Here is a 14913-nt window from a genome sequence, read left to right as displayed (position 1 = left end):
ATGAGCACAGCTCGCCCGTGACTCATGACGGTGTGGTTCCGTCACAAGCATGGCGGCGCTGCGCTCAACCCCACTCCCCCCAGCGCCGCGGCGGAATTAGCGCCGCGGCCAAGGGGTTAAAAAGATGGTTCTGCACCAAAGAAATATTCCCAAACCTAGCCAAAGTTTGCCGATCTCAGTGAGGATATAGAAGAGTGGTAAATGAAAGTAATGATAATGGAAAATAGAGTTTGCAACCTACCGTGAAATGTTGAAGGACAAGGGAAGGAAAGATGTAAGAGAGATCAAGAGGAAAGAGAGAAAGAGAGAGAGTACTGCTGACATACAGTTACCATTTTGCTTTAAAAAAAATCTTTGAAAAACACTTGTATTGATAAGCTAACATTTTGTTTCCATTGGTTCTAGAAAGAAGACATTGAACTATTCAGCCGCTGCTATTTGCACACCTTGTCATTTGGAAAGAAATCTTACATCTGTAAGGAAAGAGTATTGTTGGGTTATCCCTGGTAAGAAGTGAAGTTCCTGGAATTGGCAAAAGAGCATATAAGAAAGCAGACAGGAGACGCCCTTAATAGATGCAAACAAAACCAAAGGTATGCATCTTCATTACAGACACTTGGTCGTTTTTTTAATGTCTTTTCGCTGGAATATCAGAGGCTGATAGATCTCTAAACTTAAATGTCCTGTTAACTTTTCTTTTTTCATTTTATTACTAACAGCTGAAAAAAGCAAGTCCTACTACAAGGATCTTACAAAGCCGCCACAGAAGAGATGCCTCTGTGTAGGAGCATGATCACAGAGCCAAACAAGCGCATATTAGAAATTTGGTGATTTCAATGCAGTCATTTGCTTTTTTTCTTGGGTTCTCTTGTCCTTACTGCTGCTCTTTTTAAATTAGAAAATCCATCTACTGTAGGCTGGACTTGCAATTTAAAATCATTATTTACCTTTGATTCAGATGTTCCCTTATTTTAGTTGCAAACATTGCTTCCTATGTTCAGCATAGTTGTTGTATATCTGTTTAATGTTCTAAACATGCTTCAGGATTTTTGTACGAAGAAACACATTTCCTAGTCCATATTGACTAATTTTTGGTTTTTTCACTCTATGTCTTTTTAAGTGTAACTTTACGCATAAGTGCTATAAGCGTATTGCTCATCGCCTGCAGGAAATACTCACAAGTCAATTTCCCTGATTTATTTCTCTTCCTTTCAAAAAAAGGATTATGCATAACATTCTAAAGGCCATTCTCCCAATCCCAGGGGATTTCTTCTTTTCCGGCCGCTTTCAATAATGACCACCCCTGCTGCCTACAAATGGATTCATTATAACCATCCTTGTTTAATACATATTAAGAAAGAAAACTATTAACCTATTAGACGAAGGTTGTTACGAATGGATAATGTCTTTAATTTATCATGTTAGTTGCGGCAATTCTTCTTGCCGGGACTGTGACGGGAGACGCTTATCCCACCATAATCTGTACCGTTCAATACCCGTATAGGGCCTATATCTGCATGTTAAACAGGATCAGAAAATCCCAAGCCTGGAAAAGCAATAAGCAAAATTAACCACGCTTGGTATTTCTGTGTTGGGTTCTCATTCCAGGTGGTCTTATTCAAATGATACAGCGTAGATCACATCATTCGCCGCCTTTGTGATCATGGGAACAGATGGTGACATTTTCGCAGCTGCAGATGTTTGGCTTCGTGTCGTAAATATGGAATTTCGAAGGAGTTCCTAGTTGCTAAGTTTTAGATTGGGGGGGGGGGGGGGCTGGCAGTACACGTTACGTACAATGTTGATCAAAGGGCCTTTGTCGGAAGCATGAAACTGAAGTTCAATTACAAAGTACTCTGGGTAGGACTTGTATAGGCTTCGTGCCAATTAAGGTCTATTACTGATAATCGAAGGCGGAGTTTAAATTGCATACATTTATCCCTCAGAGTGTATGATTGGACTGTTATTGTCCTGGGAGTCAGTTGTACACAAACGTAACCCAGGTGATATTTAGATAGGGTGCTACTTCCTCTGAAATGAGCAGCCATCTTGATATTGCTTTCCCCTGCTGCGCGGAACACAGTTTTGTTCTCAGAAAGAGGGACAGTGGAGAATATGGATTTACAGTAGAAAATACAGGGTCATATTTACTACTTCTGGCGCATCTCTGCTAATCACCAGGGATGCACCAGAAGAGTTGCGATGCATCTGCCCAACCGTGCACCACCAATGATGCGCCGCATTTACAATGCAGCGCACCGTTTTGAACGGATGGGCAGATGCGTGTCGCATCCCACGTCGGAAAGGGGGCGCATTGCTGGAGTTGCGTCGCAAGCGCGACACAGCTCCAGCAAGGCTCAGGGGTGCCCTATCCCTAACATGCTGCGTCAAACTTTACGCCTGCTTCAAGCAGGTGCAGGGTTTTGACGCAGCATGGCCTGAAAAGTGACTGAGTGAAATCTTGTAGATTTCACTCAGCCACTTTTAGGAGGCATTCCTGCGCCGGAACGCCCCCTCCTGCGCAGGAACGCCTACATGTGGCACAGGGCTATATAATGTGACACATCTCCCAGATGCGTCATAAAAGTGACGCAACAGCGGCGTAAAAGAGGCGCAAGAGGCTTGTAAATCTGCCCCTGAGTGTGCTGTGAATAAGAGAGAAAGAGTAAAGAAGTTCAGTGGAAAGAAACCGGATAGTTCATTGTTCTGACAGTTTTGGTAAACAAGATTACTACTTGAGATATTTAAAGATGGCGGACCATTGTTAGTAATGTATCACCAAGTCAACTTTACTTTAACCCCTTCTCTGCGGGGGTAATTCCCCTGCTGTGCTGGGGGGCGCACACAGCGCCCCGCTGCTGATGACAAGCTCAGCTCGTCATCAGCCACAGTGCTCGTGTGCTGATGACGAGCTGAGCTCGTCACGGCCATGCCCGTTCCTTAGAACGCTCAGCACAGCAGGGGAATTAGCCCCACGTGTGAGCGTTCTAACGGCCATGACGAGCTCAGCTCGTCATCAGCACACGAGCACCGTGGCTGATGACGAGCTGAGCTTGTCATCAGCACGGGAGGGGTTAATATACTCATCCTATTAGTGGTACGACTCTACACAGGGCTGACTTAGAAACGAGATGTGATCTATAGAAAAGGGCAACTGTTTAGAAGAAGATTTATTGGAAGAGCTCACGATATTTAGGTCACTTTAATGGTGTGTTTGAAACCAAGAAGAGGCTTCCATTTCTCACTTCAGGTCTTATGAAGGCTAAGCTTGGGACCGGCGAGGACATTCTCTTTTACTCAACAGTCTCCGAAGAGCTGTTTGTAAGATAAAAGGACAGCTGGAAAACACAGAACCACTATGTTGTATAACCTTGATGGCAATACCAGGCTCTTACACCATTCTGTGAGTTTGTTGGCGGTGCATATACACAAGCATCAAAAACGACATTATGAAAGTTCGGAAACACATCAACCGCGCTAGTGAGAGGTCTTCCCAATGGATTTGGCCAATGTATGGACAAGTATGGTACTGAAGCATTTTGGTTCACTTTACCTGCTCAGATTTTCAGACCTAAGAAACAGAGAATTGGACCATGTGGGTCACTGCATAGGAATTGTACGTCTGCAAGTATAGGAGAATCCCCACCTACTGCTACTTCCTTTAGCCTGGCAAATACAACTGGGTAGGAGACAAGCTACGGAATCAGCACCGTGCGCCGATCCAATTTAAATTTCCAGGGCCAAAATGGAAGTGACTGCGCTATCTGAGAGCACGCAGAATCGAGCACGAACATAATGAAAGACGCGCCGACCTTCTGATTAGTGAAGTTGTCTGAGCGCGAGTCACATCTTTTTCCCATTTCACAGTTCTTGGATCTGCGTCTCGCGGCGGGAAGAGCGAGCTCTCCGCCTGTCAGTCGCGGAGCAGTCGCTCTCCATCTTTAATAGAGAGGACTATTATGAGGTGTCGTGGTGTGACGGGTACGCTGCTCGACACGCTATCGGTGGACGTCCTGGAGATACACTGTGTCTTACTAAACACCTAACCATGGATAATTCAGTAATTAGCAAACGCCCTGTGTATTCGCTGTAGGAAGTTGTAAGGTGTTGTATGATGTTGGAGTAATAATTACTGTCTTGATGAAACAGTAGCGGGGATATAAAGGGGTCATCTTTGTGGACCTGAAGGTCACATACCAGAAAATGGTCCCTGTCTCTACCCTCTGATTTATCTTCAAGATTCCCAGGGAGGGGCAGACTTTGGATTAAATCCCTTACCACGCCACCCCCCTCTGGATCCTCTTCAATACCTGTTTAAATTCCTGATAATGTACTTATTGATTTTGTTTGGAAGCTAAAATGATGGATGACAGTGATCAACCCATGCTTGTTACTAATTTGACCCTGATCTCACCAATGGGGCTACTTCCATTTTGCGTGCAATGTCCTGTCTGATCCTAGAATGGGATCACACGTCGAGCAGTGTTTGCCCGCATGCTAACTGCATATTTTTTACTTAATTTTTTTTATTTTACCGAGTTTTATATAGCACGTACTTGACCCGAATCGGGTATCAGAGCGCTTTACATAGCACCAGTTGCATTACACGAGGGCACATTCATTTTTGTTAGGCATGGGGAGTTTAGCCGCTTCAGCGCGGCGCGAATTTTTGCGCTGTGCTGAACGTTCTAATGAGCCAACCGGCTCATGACGGAACGGTTCCGTCATGAGCACAGGCCAACCGACGCTCATGACGGAACCGTTCCGTCATGAGCATCGAAGGGGTTAAGTGATTTGCCCAGAATCACAGGTGTCATTGCCGAGACTCGAACCCAGTTCCCCAGATTCGAGGTCGGCCGCCATAGCCGTTAGGCCAACTCCTCTCCCCTCCTCTCCCCCACATGTGCTATTTGCTCATACACAAACAGCATATCGTGCCCTATTCATCCACATGTTTTCTGAATGTAACACTTGTCCAGGATCTTGCTGGCAAATAGAGTGAAATTCCAATTTGAACGCCTTGGAACATGTTCTAGTGCACAAAATTATGCAGATTCTGCAGACCTGAAACGTAAAACTGAATGAGTCTCACAGCTGTAATCAGGACCTATGGATGGGACTTTTACAAACCCGATTAATCATAGAGACAGAACTGCATATTTTACATTTCCGGACATCATCAGTGACAAATGTGACCTTTATAAATCTAATATTTTTAAGCGACAAGCGTGCAGTCTCCGAATCTGCTTAATCTGGGTATATTCGATACAGTAGTGTGCTTTTGAATATCTTTTGGTAAATCTTTAAGCTTTCTTAACTGTTAAATATATTTTAACCTCCAACACGTCGCCCCGCTCCCACACCAACAAACTCACCTACCAACTGCCCGCCAGATTAGGAGTTTTCTCCAGGTCTGGTGGGCAGTACTTTGGCGGTACCAGGCGGTGAGCCTTAGAAAGGCACTGCAATGAGAATGCCAAAGCAAGTTCCTGCATGGTATGGACTGTTAAGAGCATGCCGTGCTGTAACTGGGAGTGCATTCATCTAGAGGGGCACGCCATGTGCCCCTCTGCACGCATTCCCATGGCCTGGAGGCAAAAGGCGGCCCTGTACGGCTTCCTTAGTTTCCTCACCATCACACTTTTCATGGCAGGCTTACCACCAAGGAAAGAGTGGAGGTCTGGAACTTCGTAATATGCTTGACAGTGCCGTAGCAGCATCGCCAGCGTATTGTGGCCTCAAACTGCCGTGCAACCGCCAAGAGATGACTGATCCCAGGCGGTTGCGGCGGTCCGACCGCCAAAGTCGTAATATGGCAGTCGGACCGCTGGTGATGCGGTTGCCACATCGCCACTGTGAGTTTGTCTCATAATCAGACCCCAAGACTTTCCTTTGCTGCCAGAGTGATAATCAGTGGGGCCCATAATTTGTTGCTATGTTTATGGTCCAGGTCACCCCTTTAAGACTGAATGTATAGAATTTTTTTATTTACAGGACAGCATGTAGCCTAGCAGCCAGGTGAAGTCACCTGCATCCGTAGGAGACTACTGCCTTTACTCCTGCAATCTGCTCTGCAGGTGAAAAGTTGTAAATGTTTATTTACACAGCCCAGGTCACATACTTTGATGGTGTGATGGGGCAGATGATGCGTTCCTACAAGGTTCCATGGATTGCTTGACTGGAAAAAAGGCACTTTATAGCCTGGTCCCTAACATCCCTGAGCATTGGTCCTGTCCCAAAGAACAAGCAGTAGGTCCACCTTCCATGTTTGGTCCACAGAGCTCATCATCGGTAGTCCACGCACCTTGATGGATTTAAATAAATCCTCAGCTCTTCCATTCAATTCTGGCTTCCGTACAGTTGGATCTGAGGACAGTAGTGGGCCCTTAGAACAGAGATGTTTTAAAGCATGGACTAAATGGGCAATTGCCCGGGTCCTCCACCTTCCGAGGGCCCAGTGGGAAAGTAAACGTTCTCTCTATCTCCCTTCACTCCATTTCTCCATCTGAACTTTTAAAGTATTATTCAATATTGTTTGGCATCATGGGGCTTGAATTAGCAGAAAATGGACTATAACATAGAAAGCTGTCTTAGACAGGGGCCCCTAAAGTATGTTAGGCCCCCAAAAACCTTAAGAAAGACAATAGGGGGTGCCAATCATCTTTGCAGACAGCTGGGCCTCTGTCCCAGTAGAATTTGTATGGGGAGACTTGGTTTTACTTTGCATACTACCTTCTGCTGGGAGTAAATTGAGGTCTGTGTGGGCTTGTGCTAGTCTTGCTGTCTGGCTCAGAATCCTTTGCAGTTTTGGAATATTTTTCTGTTAAAAATTGTGTAGATATAGTAACAATAGCCCAGCCATGTCAAGATCAATGCTTTGGTGTGGTCCACTCACAGGCTTGTTTACAAACGTCTGAGAACCTTTACAGACACGTTACACTGAAAGATTATTTCTGTAATTTGTAGGGTTAATTAGAGTGTATACCTGAATAAGATACCCAATTTCTTCACTTTTAGCCCACAACTTGGTCGGCTCGCAGTAATCAAAGCAAGTGTAGAGGAAAGCATTCCTGTCAGCATAATTTAACCCCTTGGGCGCGGCCGAAATTTCACCGCAGTGCTGCGAAATTCCACACATGCGCAAATCGGACAGCTCCACCGCGACGTCGGGCCGTCCGACGCATGCAAGGGGTTAATAACATTTGATCAATGCTTAATTTGTAAAATATAGGTGCCAGGGCCCTTACCAGGAGGCCACTGCAGCCTACACCAACCAATGCCCCTGACATCGCTGCCAATGGCGGTAAGAAAACAACTGCTAAACATCTCTCTTGCCAGCAAGTGCGACACCTAAAATTATTCCAGGTCCCCAAAGCTGAAGAAATGGGTGGGGAGGCAGGAATTAGAAATTCTTTATGTGTATTGTACTTATAAACAACCAATGTTCTGCTCCTCTCTAAATTAAATTTGCAGAGCCACCATCTGGAAGACTGTCATAAGTGTGGTGTTGACAATTAAGTGCTGGTGCTGAGCACCGGGAAACCAACTAAGTGCCGGTGCTGAGCACCAGAAACCACGGGCTCAAATTCAGCACTGAATTCGATTGTTCAAGCAATTTCATTCAACGAGAGTTTTTCCTTCTCAGAAGGATATTTGAAAGAAGCAATCCTGCCCAATAAAAACAAACTGTTATACACTCAGTGTACTATGGTCAAGAATGTTTGGCCATAAATAGGCCGTGGAAAACCATGGGTTATCATCAGGGAATCCTCAGCCCGCTCCCGGAGAAAAGGGGGATTTACATATAGTTTGAGAATCTGAAAGCAAACATATTTTCTACGATTAATGGATCAAATGGACATATGAATGTATTCAATAGATGTGATGAGAATGTGGAGAACCATTGCGCGACCGCATAGGCTATGTTGCGTAATTAAAGGCTGCCAGGTCTTCCAGATTATGAGGAACGACTGCACCCAATTTATGTTATATTATGTTAATATGACTTATATAGCGCATGAATCACCCCCGAAGGGGTAACTCGGTGCTAAATCATGGTATGGCCGGACAGGCTCTTTCAGTCATGCAGGGGCTCAAGTAGGATTTTGGGGTCGCCAGTGATATATCTTGCAGAAATCGAGTGACATCAGTGCACCGGTAGACCCTCATGACGGGTGGAGAAGAGGTGCCCTCTTATCGCCACATTGCAAACTGAAGATATGATGCAGATCTGAGATGATACAAGATCCTCCCCTGCCAAGATGTTGCGGACATGAAAGGTTGGAGATCAGGCAACGGTTGCTGGGGTTTTTGGGGTGTGTTAAAGGTTTTTTCAGTAGCTCAGTGTGTTTTGCAGGGTTTAACTGGTGGGCGACGGTACTCCGTTAGAGGGCTACCTTTGAGTATTCAAGGCTGACATTGAATTCCTAAAAAACATGGTGAGTTGGTAGTACAGTAGACGTACGCAGTGGTAATCCCGCTTCCGGAAGCTCATATCTGTGTTTTTTTTAAGCTCCATACATACTGATGGGGAATCGCTGACAGTAAATGTGCTATAACATCGCCTGTTTGCGCACAACATTGGCTCCTGGTAACCATGGCAACAACACAATAGCAGAAACATTTATCATAAAATACTTGTTATTTACATGTTTTTTGTACATAACACCATTGTAGGTGCGAGCATGGATTAACCCTATGGTTGCCATTTAATCCTGAATCTTCACCATGCCTTGGTAGATGTCTGACTTGCCATGTATGACTAATTGCTTCTTCCATGCCTTCTGTGAATATGTGCGCAGTGGCGCGCAACACTTTGCAATCTGGAAGATGTGCACACAGCAGGTAATATTTACAGGCATCCTTTGCCGAATTACCATCCTTGTACGAAATGTTTAATGTTGCTCAGTGCTTAAGTTGTGCCGGTGTGTGTGGTTGATGGGCACTGGCACTCTCTTTTTGGAACCATGACATATTTTCATCATCAGACTGACCCAGAGAAAGGCAGAAAAGGGAGCAGGAAGGAAGAAGAGATACATAGCAAATCATTGACTGAGGGAGAAAAGCGGCTAAAACAAATTTGCTGGGGTCTGATAAAGAGACAGGAAATGTTGGGTTGTGGAAGAAAGAGACCGGAGGTGGAACCAAGACTAGGCCGCCGTGGTATTCATTAGGTAAAGAGACAGGAAGTGTAGGGTGGTGCACGAAAGATGCATGAGGTGGAATCAAGACTAGGGTGCTGTGGTATTTATTAGGTAAAGAGACAGGAAGTGTAGGGTGGTGGAAGAAAGAGGCATGAGGTGGAATCAAGTCTGCCTTGGTATTTGCTAACCCCAACATTGGACAGTGCCATTGGTTGGCACCTCAGAAAAGCTTAGGGCGCTGCACCCTTTTCCATCAAGAAGTTAAATACCAGTGTTACTGTGTTTCTATGGTGCCAGGAGAGAGCATATTTGGAGGTGACATTATGGTAGTACAGTCCAATCCTGGTCCTCATATTCCCTCAACCCGTTCCAATGGCCTGAGCTGGAGGTGACTGCCCAACATGAAAGAGAAGGTATTTAATGATAGGTATAATCATCAGCAGTAGCTGCAATGCTGTTGGATTGTTCCGTCCATTGTGGTCAGTATCGTTTTAACCGCGGCGCAAATTCCACTGTGGTGCAGCGGTTTGAAAGAGTGTGCGGGGCCGGGTCAGCCAACGGACGTGCGCAGCACTAGCGAGGTGGTGCTCGCGACGGCCGTTGGGAGCACAGAAGGGGTTAATGGAACATTGAGAAACAGAAAGAGAACCTTCAAAAGTTGACCCAGAAGGTCATTCCTGGCCCTAATCAGTCTATGCCGCGCTCAGCTCTTTGGTGTCCCTGGCATTTCAGTGTTCTAGATGAGATGTTGGGAGACCTCTCATGTGAAGACCTCTCATGTGAAGCCCTCTCAGGATCTCACCCTGCAGATGGGAGTAATGCTCTTAGATGGAGGGATGTCTCTCCATCAGAGAGGCGACCACTTGTGGGAGGTTAGTGCTGATGGTGAGGGCTACGCTGCTATTGCTCTTGTGCCATGTTATACTCAGTGCCTTCTTAACACATGGGCACATTGGGCAGTTGCCAGAGGCCCGAACGAGCATAGGGGCCCATGCAGACCAGAATGTAACACTTATTTTCGATTAAACATTTTTATTCTTCTGAGAGGTTGTGTAGGCAGGGCCCAGTGCACTGCTTTGCCCGGGGGCCTATAATGCTATTAACCCCTTCCCGCGGGGCAAATTCCCCCGCGGTGCAGGGGGGAGAGGGGCCACTGGCGGCGCCACGGTGCTCGTGACGAGCTCAGCCCGTCACGCTGCACAGCGGAGCTGTGCTCATGACGAGCTGAGCTCATCACGATTCCACACACTCAATGGAACGCCCCGCACAGGAGGGGAATTATCCCCGCGTGGGCGTTCCGCGTCGGTTATGACGAGCTCAGCTCGTCATGAGCACAGCTCCACTATGCCTCATGACGAGCTCGTCATGAGTGCCGAAAGGATTAAGGCGGCCCTGGTGATACTGTTAGGAGATTTTCATTCTGCTGCATAACAGAATCACAGAAAGACAGTATGAAAATGCATTAGAAACAAGAGGCATTAGTGGACTTTTATACGAATCAGTGGTGTTTTTACACTTCTTTGTGGATCTAGAGAACCATGGTGATAGGCTCTTTGCATATATTCCCGTGTAAAGCCTGTATCTCAGTTCTTATTGTAGAAGCGTTGAATAATGCCAGCAGGAAAGAGGATTAAAACATCATTAGGCAGCTGCTTGGAGCGATGGTCGTAGCGCGGAATGATGATCGCAACACGCTGCGATGGTAGCGTCATGACCTGATCGTATTAGCATAGCATGATGTGGTAGCATGACTTGATCTCAGTGACAGGGCCTGATGGTGGCAACATGGCTTCATAGTACTATCATGACATAGAGGAGAGGCACAGTATTAAGACAGCACTCTCACATTACAGTATAACATGACAGTGGTGTGGCTTGATGGTATTAAGGCAGTGTTATGACATGATATGAGAATGATAACATCATGGCAGTATCATAGCATGATCAAAGTAGCATACCATGATTATCATATTGTTGACAATGGTATTAAAATAGCATGATGCCAGTATTATGGCATGATAGTGGAAGACTGACAGGAGAGCACTAACATGATCCCGTAAACTGACAGCAGTAGTGTAGCATGATGTGGTGGCGGTCTGACCACCGCCACACTGCAGGCTTACACGCAGTATTACAACTGGGGCTGGTCGGTCTGTCACAGGACCGCTGGGGATCCAGGATCCAGCCGCGTTCGCCCCCAGCGGTTAGACTGAAATATGCTGGTGGTGCCCCAGTGGCATAGTTGAGCATACTTTGAGTTGCCTCTCCACCGTCCCTTTCATGGCAGTGAGCCCCCCATGAAAATGGTGATAGAGAGGTAACAAAGGGGGCCCTAACAGGGCCCCCTGCCACCTCTGGGCTTGGGGATGCATCGGGGGCACATGTAGTGCCCCTCTGGATTTGCACCCCCAGTTCCTGCACGGTGTGGCATGTATGCCACACCGTGCAGGAAGGTGCAGTCAGCGCTCTGCATGTTAGGCTCCTCTATAAACCTAACAGACCTCCGCTATCGGAACGCTGCACGACCGCCTACCAGACCAGGATTAGAGTCCTAATCTGGCAGGCGGCAGCACCACAGCTTTGGCGGTCCTATAGCGGTATGCGTATTGCACTGTCCTCTGTAGAACCGCCAAAGTCATAATAAGGCCCACAGTGTCTATCAGCTGTAATTTCCTGTTTCTCAAGAAGTCTGAGGAATGTAGATTATCTTTGGGTTAGATTTACTTGTCTTCTTCCTGCACCACTTGGGACTGCTGGTCACCAAGTGTGGAGGTAAGGATGGGAAAGACTTTGCCTGGCAACGGTAGCCCAACCACCAAGCAAAATTCTCATCTGCTCTTGAAAACGCTGCACGAGTAGTGGTACGGTGGGGTTAGAGACTTATAAATATCAGGGTTTCCCAACTCCTGCTTCTGGAACAACCAGGGCATCTATCACCAGCCTTCTCTCGGTGGACAAAATCTTGGGATGGTTGGTAGCTGAAGGTAGTGTAATAACAAAGGATTTACAACGTGTGCTGAACCCAAGGGCCAGTACGACAGGGCGAAGAGGAACAATTCAAAGCGAGTGAGACGATGTGAGTAGAAGAAAAAGAAATGTATGGTAAACTTAGAAATTTGTTCCACCTCCCAACTTGGCACAAACCACAATCAATCTACTCTTCATAGTCTGAGCAGGTCTCCTATACTTATGAAATGTGAGTAGTCACTCAGTTTTCCCACATATGGTAGTAATAACTCACAGATTAAAGTTCTCAATAACCTTTAGCCTGTGCCAGAAACCTACATCAAGACAGAATTTGAAGAAGTAAGTGGCTGTGTAGTATTAGAAGCATACTCTCAAACCCAACGTAAACATCATGCAGTAAACATGCTTCCACCAGCTCTTACATGGTACGAAGACCTCTCTTCCCGGTCCAGGGGCCTCGTCACATACATCTTGCCATAGACCGGATCAATGTTGAAGACCTCCATTGGAGGCTGGTCCGCTCCCACGCCCGTGATGCTGTATCTGATCTGCTTTTCCTTGTCCTTATCCGAGCGGATCTAGAGAAAAGACACAAAAGAAAGACTAAGCAGTTTAGCAGGGTGGAGTACCTTTTGTGTACGCGCAGCTCCTGTGCAGCAAGAGCAAATGAGCAATCAGGACGGAACAATATAAGAGGGAAGACAGGAGTAATCAGAAAATGTGAGATTTTGTTGTGTACCGTCTCATACTTCACCCTCCTTCACATATCCACTAATTCCTTGACCATATACTGCAAAAACGCTTACGTACCATTGGATCTAGCCTCTGAGTAGAATTTTGTTATATCGAATGAATATCAAGACCCCGAAAGCTTGAGCGTCTTTAGTTTAGAGCTGCCCTTCTCCTTTATAAGAAACTATAATAGCCTTACACACAGAGGCATCCCCACACAAACTGCAATTTTCTGCGCTTGCCTTAAAAGAGCCACCATTTGATATTAACCCCATTGCTGCTGGCGACATTCAACGGACGTCGCATGCACTACCTCGGTAGTGCAGCGCACGTCCCTTGAACATCGCGGCCCCGCCCGCGCAATAGAACATTCCGCACTAGCGCGGAACGTTCAGCGCAGGCAAGGGGTTAATGAAGGGGTGGGGAACCGCCTTCTGTTTTAGTGAGTACGTGGCAATGATCCAATCCTACACACTGAAAAGGGAAAATAGATTGATGTGGTCTGCGGTACAGCTCATGCGAAGCAAGCATTCCAGCTAAATGCGGTGCATGAATCCATTACAGAACATATGCCCAGCTCCTTGAGGGATCAATTAATTCATTGACTCAGGGACCAGGAACATCAACTTTTACCTTTGGCTAGTCATGAAACTTTGACCGGCTTTGCCTAAGGCTTAGTCCCAACTCTGTCTGATTTGGAGTCCAAAGTTAAAATTTCAGTGTTTTACACCAGTGGTTCTTATCCTGTGGTCTGCAAAGTCTACTCAGTGGGTCTGCGACTGCTTAGAAAATGAAATACTATTAACAGATTAATAAAAGGTATATAAATAAAGAAGCAGATTGATTTGTGGAGCAGTGCAAGTGCATCATAGTATGGCTGATGAGTGGCCTCAATTGAATTCAGAAAAGGTCCAACCTTCCCATTAAAAATAAAATGTTGATTTATTTTATATTGGCTTTTGAGTCACGCAACATGCTTAATCATTTCTCGATTTGTTTGAAGAATGCTTGTTTCTGTATTTTTGTGTATTGTTTTGTGGTTCAAATCTTCAAAAATGCCCGGATTCCCATAATTATTTATTGGTGGTCCATGGGTTCCAGCATTGATCTGTGTACCCTGAAGTAAAGAGGTTAAGAACTACTATTTTACAGATTAAGAGCACTTTACCATCGACACGTGAGGCTGGATTTTAACCCCTTCCGTGCTTGCGTCGGCCAATGGCTGATGCGAGCACTCCCTCCCTGGTGCTACGCACGACCGATGGCCGACGCAGCCCCGCCCACCCTTTCGAACGCTCGCAACGTGGCGGAATGTTCGCCGCGGTAATCGGTAAAGAAGTATGTGCTCACAGAGGGCAAACTATATCAGTATCCCAGGACTTGGAATGAGACCTCTGTTTCCATCAAGATCAACTCAACTCTTCTTCAATTTAGGAAAGAGCTGAAGACACACCTCTTTAAAGAACACTGCGTTGTGATACAGTAAATAGTTCACCCCTTTTCAGATCCCATCCACCTGCCTAGAATCACTCTCCAACTCTATCCCAGACCTCAGTGCTCTGCAGTACCCTACTGAAGTGTATCGGAGGATCGAGAGTGTAAGTTACTACCCTCTTTATCTCATAGTGAAATGCCACATTCCTCAGGACCTGCAAATTTACCAGGATCCGAAGGTCACCATTGAGTGCACATATCAGGCCCTTCATCTGTCTACCAGTGCCAGGCATTAATGCCAAGATAATAACTGGACTTGGGGCGTGAAGAACTCATGTTTTTGTAGAAAATGGAGACGAATGACTGCTACACGCCTACGCAATACATATAGTGATATAAGGAGAACACTCAAACAAAGCTTCCTAGTGAAGCTCAGTGAGCACCCGGTTGAAATGACAGTATATATATCATTTTGGATTAATATATATACTTTTGGGGGGGAGTTTTATATAGCGCAAACTCGACCTGAAGGTATCAGAGTGCTTTACATGAGCACCTGTTGCATTACAGGTGAAAACATTCATTTTGTTAGGCACGGGAAGATTAAGGGATTTGCCCAGAATCACAGGATGTCGAG

General features: G+C 45.9%; 1 protein-coding gene across 1 annotated transcript in view; it reads right to left on the bottom strand.

The window, feature by feature from the left end:
- The window catches only part of CDH4 (cadherin 4), a 748299-nt gene that overhangs the window by 382938 nt on the left and 350448 nt on the right, over nucleotides 1–14913 (bottom strand). Inside the window, exon 3 of the mRNA XM_078651582.1 lies at nucleotides 12533–12688. Coding sequence (XP_078507708.1) covers nucleotides 12533–12688 — 156 coding nt within the window. The remainder of the gene's footprint in view (nucleotides 1–12532; nucleotides 12689–14913) is intronic.

Source organism: Lissotriton helveticus, chromosome 7 (assembly GCF_964261635.1).
Source record: "Lissotriton helveticus chromosome 7, aLisHel1.1, whole genome shotgun sequence".
In the NCBI taxonomy this organism is placed as follows: domain Eukaryota; kingdom Metazoa; phylum Chordata; class Amphibia; order Caudata; family Salamandridae; genus Lissotriton; species Lissotriton helveticus.
The sequence above is the reverse complement of the archived record's forward strand: the minus strand, read 5'-3'. Positions and strand labels throughout refer to the sequence as shown.